Raw genomic sequence first — 13,317 nt, forward strand, 5'->3', positions numbered from 1 at the left:
TTGGGCCCCATTTATTAGAGAGGGTGTGATGAAACTGGAGAGGGTTCAAAGGAGGTTCACAAAAATGATTCAGGGATTGAATGGCTTGTCCTATGAAAGGCATTTGATAGCTCTGGGCCTGTATTAACTGGAATGCAGAAAAATGAGGGGTGATCTCATCAAAACCTATCGAATAGTGAAAGGCCTTGACAGAGTGGATGTGGCGAGGAGGATGCTTCCTAAGGTGCGAGAGTTCCTAAGGAGGAGAGAGAACGCAGATAAGGAGGAATTTCTTTTGCCAGAGTGGTGAATCTGTGGAATTCTTTGCCACAGGCATTGTGGAGGCCATGCACAAAGCCATAAAGATAATTCTTAATTAGTTCATGTTTATCCAAAATATTTAAATGTTGGGTCCATTCGAAAACCTTCCAATCACTTTCCAAGTGATGTCTCTCTCAGTTGCCTATAATTCCCTTGTTCATGTTTAGAGCTTTTTCATTAAACAGGCAATTCCCCAATCCTCTGGTACCTCTCCTGTCACCAACATAGTTTCAAATACCTCTGCTAGAGCCCCGGCAACTTCTGCACTTGCCTCCCACAGGGTCTGAGGGAGCACTGTGTAAGGCTCTGGGGATTTATCCACACTAATTTGCCTCAGGAATTGGAGAGGAGTTAATTTTATTATTCTCTGAGCATTGAGTGTTTGGATCTCTCTTACTCAAAGGACACTGAAAGCAGAGCCTTTGAATCTTTAAAACAGTAAGAGATGGTCTTTTGATAAGCAAAGGGAAGAGAAGTTACTGGGAGGAGATGGGATCTTGGAGTCGGAGTTACAACTGAACCACTGTGACCTTAATAAACAACAGGGCAGGTCTGAGGGTAAATTGTTAAACTGGTTTATCATCACCACATGTACTGAGGTAGAGTGAAGTACATACATACTGTTCACACAGATCAAATCATTTCCATAGTGCACTGAGGTAGGACAAAATAAACCAATAACAGAGGGCAGAATAAAGTGTGACGGTCACAGAGAGAGTGCAGTGCAGACAGACAATAGGGTAGAAGGTCATAACGAGGTAGATTGTGAGTCAAGGGTCTTATCCTACAGGGGATCCTTTCAAGATTCAAGATTGTTCAATTTCATTTCCATTTTACAAGTTGAGGGAGACCAAAATAATTGTTACTCTGGATTTCATACAGCACAAATACACAAGAGGACAAAGTAAAATAAATATAAATACTTATATAAATAGATTTTATACATCGATTGATCGTATGTCCATAAAGTGTTATTAGGCACAGGACTGTCTGTATATAAGGTGATTGACAAGAAATGATAATTAGTGGTGGTTGGGATGTGGAGGGGTGGTTAGTGGGTGGAGGTGTTGATCAGTCTTTCTGCTTGGGGAAGGTATCTGTTTTCAGATCTGGTGGACCTGGTGTGGATGCTACATAGCATGCTCCCTGGTGTGTGTGGGACAAACAGTCCATGAGCAGTGTGGGAGGGATCCTTCACGATGTCCCTGGCCCTGTTGCAGCACTTTTCTGTATCTGTGTCCTTGATGGAGTGTATGGTGCTGGTGATGTGTTGGACAGTTTGGACTGCCTCTTGCAGATCTTTCCTGTCCACAGCAGTGCAGTTTCTGTACCGTGCAGTGATGCAGTTTGTTAGGATGCCCCCTACTGTACGTCTGTAGAATGACATGAATATGGATGTGCAAAGTCCAGCTCTCTTCAGCCTCCTCAGAAAGTAGAGGTGAAATAGACGAGTAGAGGAGAGTAGAAATAGTCTTATAACAGTGGGGCAGAAGGGCCTGTTCCTACTGCTGATTCATATTAGTGTCTAAATAAAAGGTTAAACAGGAAGTAATGGTGTTTATCTAACAGACTTTCAATACTTGATTTATTAGAAAGTAAAAGTGTTCTTGGAAAACATTCGTCAATGTTATATTGAAGAAAGTTACTTACCACCGTAGCATTTTTAGCTGCCTGTGTATTCACCTTGGTTTTAGCTGAAATAAAATGAGAGTTTGTTTGAGGTTTGCTGCACACAAATAATAACTGAAACAAAATCACATTGTGATGAATGGTCTTCTATCCACCCTTATCAAGTGCATTCAGATAGAGGCAGCAAACTGCAGAACATGCCACGTGAAGCATTTCCCATCAGAGCCTCCACAGGGGCATGGCAAGCAAGACTCACACGTGACTCAAAGGACAGAATTGATTGTTTTTGTGTTATTCAGGCTGCATCAAGCCTTATTTGGGGAATGAAGGCCAAAAGTGTAAACCATAAGACAGAGGAACAGAATTAGGTTATTCAAGTCATCAGGTCGACTTCACCATTCCATCATGGCTGATTTATTATCCCTTTCAACCCTGTTCATCTGCTTTTCTGCACAATCTTTGATGCTATTATTAATCATGTTAACCTTCACTTATCTATACCCAATGACTTGGCCTCCACAGCTATTGTATCTGTGACAATAAATTCTACAGATTCATCATCCTCTGCTGAAGGAATTCCTTCTCTAAGGGATATCCTTATATTCTGAGACTGTGCCCTCTGATCCTAGATTCCCATCACAGAAGGAAACATCCTGTCCACATCCACATTATTGAGGCCCTTCAATAGTTGATAGGTTTCAATGAGATCTCCCCTCATTCTTCCAAGGTCCAGCAAAGTCTGACCCAGAACTATCAAACTCTCCTCATACGTTATTATGTTCATGTTTGGAATCATTCTGGTGAACCTCCTCTGGATCCTCTCCAGTGTAGTAATTTCTAAGGTAGGAGTTGGGATGTTATGGGGAGATTGGAAAAGATATTGGTGAGGCCAAATTTGGAGTATTGTGTGCAGTTCTGGTCACCTAACTATAGGAAGGATATCAGTAAGATTGAAAGAGTGCAGAGAAGATTTACAAGGATGTTGCCCAGTGTTCAGAAGTTGAGTTATAGGGAATGATTAAACAGATTAGGACCTTATTCCTTGGGGTGCAGAAGAATGAGGGGGGATTTGATAGGGGTTTACAAAATTATGAAGGTAAAGACAGAGTAAATGTGAATAGACTCTTTCCACTTAGATTAGGAGAGATAAATATAAGAGGACATGGCTTTAGGGTGAAAGGGGAAAGGTTTAGGGGAACATTAGGGGGAACTTCTTCAATCAGAGAGTAGTGGGATTGTAGAATGAACTTCCACCTGATGTGGTAAATGTGGGCTCACTCTTAAGTTTTAAAAATAAATTGGATAGGTGCATGGATGGGAGAGGTTATGGACTGAAGGGTTATGGACTGGATGCAGGTCAATAGGACTAACGGAATAATGTTTCAGCAGAGACTAGAAGGGCTGAATGGCCTGTTTTCCATGCTGTAGTGTTCTATGGCTCTATTGTTCTAATATTGCATTTCCCTTCTTCACCATCGACTTAATGTGCAAGTTAACTTTTAGAGTATCCCAAACAAGGACTCCCAAATCCCTTTGCACCTCTGATTTATGAATTTTCTCCCATTTAGAAAATAGTCTATATCTTTATTTCTTCTACCAAAGTGTATGACCGTACATCATGTGTCTAAGTCTTTTTGTAGCCTCCCTGCTTTTTCAACACTACCTGCCCCTCCACCGATCTTTGTATTATTCTCAAACATTATCACAAAACCATCAATTCGATTATCCAAATTGTTGACAAATAGTATCATGTGTAAAGAATCAATCCCAGTACCAATCCCTGTGGAACACCATTCGTCACCGGCAGCCAATCAGAAAAGGCCCCCTTTAGTCCCACTCTGCCTTCAGCAGTCAGCCAATGCTCTATCCGTGCCAATATATGTCCTGTAAGACCATGGGCTCTTATCTTATTTAGTTTGTGTGCAGCACCTTGCAGACTAATTCTTCTGGGCAAAGCTGATTTCAGTTGTCTTTTCAATTGAGAGTAAAGGATTCGTCGAAGAAATTATTGTACGTCCTTTAGTTTGCTCAGAATCACAGGTGTGAGTTCAACCAAGGTCATGTGGATGAGAATTTGAAAGTCTTTACTCGTATTAGTCTTGGTAAAATTCTGCATTAATTCAACCATAAAAATGACCACCTTTAGGCGACTTGAATGAATTGAGAATTTTTTTAAGTCAGCTCAAGACTGATGGTATGCCAGTCTGTGTCAGTAGACAGAATGCATAGTGTACTCTAGCAGACTGTCCTCTGGTTTAAAACAGATGTTGAGTGCTTACATTTCGATTGTTTGGATACAGGATATGATTGGAATTGAGGCCATAGGGTAGAGATTTTCACTCCATATCTATTGCTCGGTATGGTCTGCGTGTACGGGTGTCCATTATTTAGGACAAAGTTGCGATGAATTTTCTTTAATGTGGCTTGTGAATCTTTATCCTTCTCTATCTCAGAGGATGAGGAATGTTTATTTGTCTGCATATATTAAAGATAAGTGAAAAGGCAGGACTGGAGTTGATGTTTAGGATGATGAAACGATTGATGACCCCCTTGTCCTGCACTGGGAATCATTGTTGAACATAACTATCATGTGAAGTAATTCCCAATATGAGCACTGAAATGAACCTTTTACCTGTAACATTGGCATACACTGTGTTTTGATCTTCAGTAGAGCACCTGGAGAAATGGTGAAGAAGATAATGTTAATGAATTAGTTACATGACAAATGTGAATGTCTTAAAAACAACTTGACAACTTTATGAGAAGTTAAAGAGGTCAGATTATCTTTCCCTGTATAATGCAGTTTTGTGAAAGTAATGGTTGTCTGTTTCATGTCAGTTTTAGTACTCCTGATGGAGTTAGACCATAAGACCATAAGATACAGGAGCAGAGGTAGGCCATTTGGCCCATCAAGTCTGCTCCATCATTCAATCATGGGCCGATCAAATTTTCCAGTCATATCCATTTCCCTGCTTTCACCCCATACCCTTTGATGCCTTGCGTAATCAAGAACCTATCTCTGCCGTAAATACACTCAATTACTTGGCCTCCACAGCCACTCATGGCAACAAATTCCACAGATTTAGCATCCTCTGACTAAACTAATTTCTCCACATTTCAGTTCTAAAAGGACATCCTTCAATCCTGAAGTTGTGCCCTCTTGTCTGAGAACCCCTACCACGGGCAATAACTTTGCCATATCTAATTTGCTCAGGCCTTTTAACATTTGGAATGTTTCTATGAGATGTACCTTCATTCTCCTGAACTCCACGTAATACAGCCCAAGAGCTGCCAGATATTCCTCATGCAGTAATGCTTTCATTCCTGGAATTATTCTTGTGAATCTTCTCTGAACCCTCTCTAATGTCAGTATAGCCTTTCCAAAATAGAAAGCCCAAAACTGCACACAATTAAGTGTGGTCTCACAAGTGCCTTACAGAACCTCAACATCACATCCTTGTTCTTGTATTCTGTACCTCTTGAAATGAATGTCAACATTGCATTTGCTTTCTTCATGACCAGCTCAATCTGGAGGTTAACCTTTAGTGTATCTTGCACAAGGACTCTCAAATCAAGTCAAGTCACTCTTATTGTCATTTCAACCATAACTGCTGGTACAGTGCATAGTAAAAACGAGACAACGTTTTTCAGGACCATGGTGCTACATGACACAGTACAAAAACTAGACTGAACTATGTAAAAAACAACACAGAGTGAGAAAAAAAAAACTACACTAGACTACTGACCTACCCAGGACTGCATAAAGTGCACAAAACAGCGCAGGCATTACAATAAAAAATAAGCAGGACAATAGGGCAGTAGGGTGTCAGTCCAGGCTCTGGGTATTGAGGAGTCTGATAGCTTGGGGGAGGAAATTGTTACATAGCATGGTCGTGAGAGCCCGAATGCTTCGGAGCCTTTTCCCAGATGGCAGGAGGGAGAAGAGATTGAATGAGGGGTGCATGGAGTCCTTCATAATGCTGTTTGCTTTACAGGTGCAGCGTGTAGGGTAAATGTCCGTAATGGCGGGAAGAGAGACCCCGATGATCTTCTCAGCTGACCTCACTATCCGCTGCAGGGTCTTGCGATCCAAGACGGTGCAATTTCCAAACCAGGCAGTGATGCAGCTGCTCAGGATGCTCTCAATACAACTGCTATAGAATGTGATGAGGATGGGGGGTGGGAGATGGACTTTCCTCACCCTTCACAGAAAGTAGAGACGCTGCTGGGCTTTCTTTGCTATGGAGCTGGTGTTGAGGGACCAGGTGAGATTCTCCACCAGGTGAACACCAAGAAATTTGGAGCTCTTTATGATCTCTACCAAGGAGCCATCGATGTACAGCGGGGAGTGGTCGCTCCGTGCTCTCCTGAGGTCAACAACCATCTCTTTTGTTTTGTTCACATTCAGAGAAAGGTTGTTGGCTCTGCACCAGTCCGTTAGCCGCTGCACCTCCTCTCTGTAAGCTGACTCGTTGTTCTTGCTGATGAGACCCACCACGATCATGTCATCAGTGGACTTGATGATGTGGTTCGAGCTGTGTGTTGCAGCACAGTCGTGGGTCAGCAGAGTGAACAGCAGTGGACTGAGCACACAGCCCTGGGGAGCCCCCGTGCTCAGTGTTTTGGTGTTGGAGATGCTGCTCCCGATCCGGACTGACTGAGGTCTCCCACTCAGGAAGTCCAGGATCCAGTTGCAGAGGAAGGTGTCCAGGACCAGTAGGCTCAGCTTTCCAATCAGTTTCTGAGGGATGATTGTGTTGAATGCCGAACTGAAGTCTATGAACAGCATCCGAACATATGTGTCTTTTTTGTCCAGGTGGGATAGGTGGAGGGTGGTGGCAATGGCATTGTCTGTTGAGCAGTTGGGACTTCTTTGCCCATTCCCCTAAACTATCTAAGTCTCTCTGCAGGCTCTCTATTTCCTCAACACTACCTTACATGCCATACATCGTAAAAACATCAGTCCTAACACCTACCCCTGTGGAACTCTACTGGTAACTGGCAACCAGCCAGAATAGGATCCCTTTATTCCCACTCTCTGTTTTCTGTCGCCCAGCCAATGCTCCGCCCATTGTCATAATTTCCCTGTAATCCTATGGGCTCTGATCTTGCTAAGCAGCCTCATGTGCGGGACCTTGTCTACAGCTACTCTGTAATCTCACCCCTAACAATCGATTCCAAAAACTTCCCAACCACTGATGTCATGCTAACAGGACTATAGTTTTCTTTCTGCTGCCTCCCACCCTTCTTAAATAGCAGAGTAACATTTGCAATTTTCCAGTTATCCAACACAATGCCAGAGTCTATCGGTTCTTGAAAGATCATCGTTAATGCCTCTGCAATCTCTACAACTACTTCCTTCAGAACCCGAGGGTGCATTCAATCAGGTCCAGGAGATTTATCCAACCTCTGATCATTAAGCTTCCTGAGCACCTTCTCATTCGTAATTTTCAGACAGAGAGACAGACTAACATACTTCACTTCCCTGACACTCTTGAATGTCCAGAAATCTGCCACTGTGAAGACTGATGCAAAATACACATTCAGTTCCTCTGCCATCTCCGTGTCTCTCATTACAATATCTTCAGAATCATTTTGCATTGGTCCTATATCTACTCTCGACTCTCTTTTACCCTTTATATACTTAAAAAAGTTTTTAATATCTTCTTTGATATTAGTCCCAGCTTCATCTCATAATTTATCTTTTCATTCCGAATGACCTTCTTAGCTTCCTTCTGCAAGGTTTTAAAAGCTCCCCTATCCTCTGTCTTCCCACCAGCTGTGGCTTCCCTGTGTGTCCTCTCTTTTGCTTTTACTTTGGCTCCGAGTTCATTTGTCAGCCAAAGCAGTGTCCTCCTTACATTTGAAAATTTCTTCTTATTTGGGTTACTCTCAACCCCAGTGCATGACACAGCAGGGTTGCCGGGATTAAGATAGGAATGGACTGGATGATTTGAATAAAAGGGGAGATCCTGCAGATGATGGAAATCCAATGTTATACACAAAAAGTACTGGAGGAATTCAGAAAGTCAGGCAGCAGCTATGGAGAGGAATAAACTGTTGACTTTTCAGGATGAGACATTTCATCAGGATTGGAATGGAATGGGGAAGACACCAGAATAGAGAGATGGGGAGACGGGAAGGAGGACAAACTGATAGTGGACGTGAGGTATCAGCTGGTCAACTCATGTACTTGGTCATCACAGAGGCTGATGTTAATAGGGGTATATTGGATAGAGTCATATTGTACAGAAACAATTCCTTCATCCCGCCCTGTACATGCTGAGCCATCTCTTCATCAATTCCATTTCCAGCCCTTTGTTGATGGTCCCAGTAATTCCAAACACTCATTGATATTCTTCTCAACGGGAGTGTAGTAGTGAGCACAACACTTTACAATACCATCGACCTCGGTTCAATTCCCGCCATTGCCTGTAAGAAGTTTGTACCTTCTCCCCATGAGTGCATGCAAATCATCCAGGTGCTCTGGTTTCCTCCAACTGTCCAAAGACATACTGGTTGGTAGGTTAATTGGTCATTGTAAATTGTCCTGTGATTAGGCCTGGGTGAGATTGGGGATTGAGGGTGGCACAGCTCGAAAGGCCAGAAGGGCCTATTCAGATTCAGATTCGGTTTCAGTTTATTGTCATTTAGAAATCACAAATGCAATGCAGTTAAGATATGAGACAACGTTCCTCCAGAATGATATCACAAAAGCACATGACAAAACTGACTGCACCAGAAAATCCACATAACATTTGGCAATCCCCAATCCAGAGTCCGGAGAGACTGCTGCATATTAATATCGCACTACCATCTTAGCACATCCCCGGAAAGGAGCTCCAAATCCACCAGACAAACAAGACCAAAAAATAAAGCTACAAGACCTGCACAAAACCACATAGTCACAACAGTGCAAACAATAGCATAATTGATAAAAAAACAGACCATGGGCACAGTAAAAATAGTCCAAGGATGTTAAAGGACTGTAAGTTCAAAAGCAATCACCACATAGTTTCCACAAGTCCCCAGGGTCCCGACAGACTCGCCATCACACGCTGGTGGCTGAAGGGAATACCCCCGCTATGGACTCCAACGGTGCCGCCCAACTCAGCCTCGCACACGCAGCACACAATGAAAGCGACGTGACCGCAGCAGACTCCGAGTCCGTCAAACATCCAAGCCGATGACCATCCCCTCCAGAACTCATTCAGGACCCTCACCACCCAGACATCCCCCGGCTTGTGAAATCCATCATTCAGGACCCTCACCATCCAGACATCCTCCGGCTTGTGAAATCCATCATTCAGGACCCTCACCATCCAGACATCCCCCCAGCTTGTGAAATCCATCATTCAGGACCCTCACCATCCAGACATCCCCCTTGTGAAATCCATCATTCAGGACCCTCACCATCCAGACACCCCCCGGCTTGTGAAATCCATCATTCAGGACCCTCACCACCCAGACACCCCCCGGCTTGTGAAATCCATCATTCAGGACCCTCACCATCCAGACACCCCCCGGCTTGTGAAATCCATCATTCAGGACCCTCACCACCCAGACATCCCCCTTGTGAAATCCATCATTCAGGACCCTCACCATCCAGACACCCCCCGGCTTGTGAAATCCATCATTCAGGACCCTCACCACCCAGACACCCCCCGGCTTGTGAAATCCATCATTCAGGACCCTCACCACCCAGACATCCCCCTTGTGAAATCCATCATTCAGGACCCTCACCACCCAGACATCCCCCTTGTGAAATCCATCATTCAGGACCCTCACCATCCAGACACCCCCCGGCTTGTGAAATCCATCATTCAGGACCCTCACCACCCAGACATCCCCCTTGTGAAATCCATCATTCAGGACCCTCACCATCCAGACACCCCCCGGCTTGTGAAATCCATCATTCAGGACCCTCACCACCCAGACATCCCCCTTGTGAAATCCATCATTCAGGACCCTCACCATCCAGACATCCCCCTTGTGAAATCCATCATTCAGGACCCTCACCATCCAGACATCCCCCGGCTTGTGAAATCCATCATTCAGGACCCTCACCATCCAGACATCCCCCGGCTTGTGAAATCCATCATTCAGGACCCTCACCATCCAGACATCCCCCGGCTTATGAAATCCATTATTCAGGACCCTCACCATCCAGACATCCCCCGGCTTGTGAAATCCATCATTCAGGACCCTCACCATCCAGACATCCCCCGGCTTGTTACCACCGTCAGGGACAATCAGAATCAGGTGTAATGTCACTGGCTTGAATCATGAAATTTGTTGTCTTGTGGTAGCTGTACATTGTAATATCTAATAATTATAAACTTAATTACAATAAGTATATATATAAAATTTGAAATTAACTAAGTTGGCAAAAACAGAACAAAAAAATAGTGAGGTACAATGCATGGGTTCACTGTCCATTCAGAAATCTGATGGCAGAGGACAAGGTGATCCTGAAATGTTGAGTGTGTGGCTTCAGGCTCTTGTACTACCTCCTGTCATGAGTTCTTTGGGCCTGCATGGTGCTGGAGAGTGTTGGGCTCTGAGGTTTCATAAGCACCAGAATTGGTTAATTGTTGATTGATGAAATTCTATAGTCACTTCGAGTTCCTTGTGATTTACTTGAACAAACTGCTCTTTGTAATACTGTTTCCTGGTTAAAGTTAGGGATTCAGAAATGGTTTCTAAAGTCTGCCATCAGATTTCTGAATGGTCTATTGACACTGTTTCGTTATTCATTGTTTCAACCTTTTTATTTTGAATTTACAGTAATTTTATGTGTTTGCACTGCATGCCAACCAATATTGACCCTTCCATCATAACCCCATCACCTGGCACCTTGTCCATCGCCCTCTCTGCCTAAGTGTTCATTGTTAGTGCTGTCACTGCCCGTTTCAGCCACTCTCTCTGGCAATGTGTGCTGGTACTCCCGCTCTCTGGTTGAAGAGGCCCTGGCATATACCCTTTAAATCTCTTCCCCCTCACCTTGTCCACGTTCTCAAATTTTATCTACCCCGGATATGGGGATGAGGTTTCTGCAGTCTATACTCTATCTACGCTCCTCATAATTTTATACACTTCAATCATCCCCCTTGAGCTCCTGGCCAAGGGAGACTTGACTCGGCTTCTCCTGTCTCTCCTCATAACTGAACTGATTCATCCCAGACAACATCCTGGTGGAGATTTTTTGTTCTATGACTGTTTCATTCAGATTCAATTTGTTTTTCTTTGAATGTTTGATTCAGTATTGTTGAAATAAGATTCAAAATAAAATTTTATTTACCTTACTGGTGTTAATCTCTGTTGAAAACATGCCCATTTTTTCACACAGCATATTGCTGATACTAAGATGCAGAATAAGAGGACGAGTACGAGGATACTGGTGAGAATACTGGCCAAGACTTTCCAAAGCCCACCTTCAGCTGCTTCTGAAAAATAGCAAAGATTGATGTACAGTTTAACACCGGTAATGTGAATTGTCCTTTGAATGACAGGTTTAATATGTGAACATTGGAGGCTGATAGTTCTCCCTTAGATATCTCAAAAAAATCAAACAAATGTGGCAAGAAAGATGGGACAGAGCGGGGAAAGGGAGGCATTTATATCAAATACAAAAGAGTGTTACAGGTACTAGGGCAGGCAGTGGATACAGAAGAGAGGAAACTGTGTGGACTCGGTTAAGGCTGGGACACTGTGCACTAAACAAAACATGGAAATTGATAGGGAAACACCAGACAGGTTTGTGTGAGGAATGTCAGGAAGAGGTGTCAGTAGAACATGTAATTTTAAGTTGCCGGAAGTATGGGATACAGGGAGAGATGATGAGAATTAATCTAATGGAATTGGAGGTACAGGAATTCACATTAAAAGGGTTATTGGGCATGGGTGAGAGGGTACAGGTCAGGGTACTTTCAGCTTTCTTAAGGGATACAGGGGTTTTTTACAGGATATGATGGATAAGCAGGAATAGGGTACTAGGATGGCTAAAGAAGGAAGGGTAAACTGTGTGTGTGGGTGTGTGTGTGTGTGTGTGTGGATTCAGAATGTAAGTCTATCATCTGATCCAAACCCCAGAACAGAAAGCGATGGTAATGCACCATTAAGCTGGGTGCCAACTGCCGTAAAACAAGAAGAAGAAAAAGACATCTCATTTACAGTCAGTAAGGGAGGAGAGCACCGTGCTGAAGGATGGACTTACTGTGCTGCTATTATAGGGAAGGAAAGAAACATCAAGGTTATTAATAATAATAATCTATTTAAAGAGCACTTTTCATACAGACAATGGGACAAAGTACAAACATGACTATAAAAATAAATACATAATCATGAAAATTGATTAGAAGCAATGTTAAATAAATGGATTTTGATCAGATGTTTAAAAGTGTCAACTGAGTCTGCATCCCTTATAGTTTTCGGAGTTGAATTCCACAGTTGAAGGATGTAGTGATAAAAAGATGATCTGCTAATTATCTTTTGAGGGAGATTGTTTACATTTAAAGGCTGGCGGAAGAAGACCAGAGAGCTCGAGCAGGATTACAAAACAAAAACAATTCTGTGATGTACTCTGGTCCCAGACTAATAAGAGCTTTAAAAACAAGTAAGAGAATTTTAAAATAATTTCTATTAGATACTGGAAGCCAATGCTGAGTAGCTAGGATGGCAGTGATATGCTCTCCCATCCTGGTTTTTGTTTAAAAGCCAGCAGTGATGTTCTGAATGAGTTGTAGTTTGAACATCAATAACACTGGCTAGTTCAGGGGTGGGCAAACTTTTTGACTTGTGGGCCACAAAGGGTTCTAAAATTTGACAGGGGGGCCGGATGGACGGAGTGTTTTGGTAATACACCTCATAAGAGAAAATAAAATATCATGGGATATGTAGAAAACATGTGCTTTAATTTCAATTGAAAATGAACAAATGCATTACAACAAAATATCTGTCTTTGAAGTCCCATGGTATTTAGCTATTTATTGAAATGACTTTTAAAACACTGAAAACTAAATGAATAAAATACAGTTTTTTTTAATAGTAACAGTTATTATTTTAAAGCACTGAAAATTCTGTTATCCTTCAAGATATTATCATCATCACTCTCCTCCTGACTGTCTTTATTTCAAAAATGGTAGGAGATGCAGGTCTACTTGTCCTGCTGCTTCTTATTCAATTGTTCCCTGTGCCAAAACTCAACAACGACCAGCACAAAGACAGAACACTGACAGCGCGCCAGTATGTGGAGCGCGTAATTTGATCTGGAGCGCATTTTTTACTTTGAGAACGTACGTGCACCTGCGCACTACTCATGTCCATCACTTAACAGAAATGACATGTAACATGTAAGGCTTATTGAAAAAAATATTTTCAAATGCATTT

General features: G+C 42.8%; 1 protein-coding gene across 1 annotated transcript in view; it reads right to left on the reverse strand.

The window, feature by feature from the left end:
- Positions 1–13,317, reverse strand: part of LOC132402582 (uncharacterized) — a 104,523-nt gene that overhangs the window by 11,736 nt on the left and 79,470 nt on the right. The window contains exons 4-6 of the mRNA XM_059985477.1: positions 11,231–11,375; positions 4,562–4,605; positions 1,951–1,994 (exon numbers count right to left, since the gene is read on the reverse strand). Coding sequence (XP_059841460.1) covers positions 1,951–1,994; positions 4,562–4,605; positions 11,231–11,375 — 233 coding nt within the window. The remainder of the gene's footprint in view (positions 1–1,950; positions 1,995–4,561; positions 4,606–11,230; positions 11,376–13,317) is intronic.

Source organism: Hypanus sabinus, chromosome 12 (assembly GCF_030144855.1).
Source record: "Hypanus sabinus isolate sHypSab1 chromosome 12, sHypSab1.hap1, whole genome shotgun sequence".
Classification (NCBI taxonomy): Eukaryota; Metazoa; Chordata; class Chondrichthyes; order Myliobatiformes; family Dasyatidae; genus Hypanus; species Hypanus sabinus.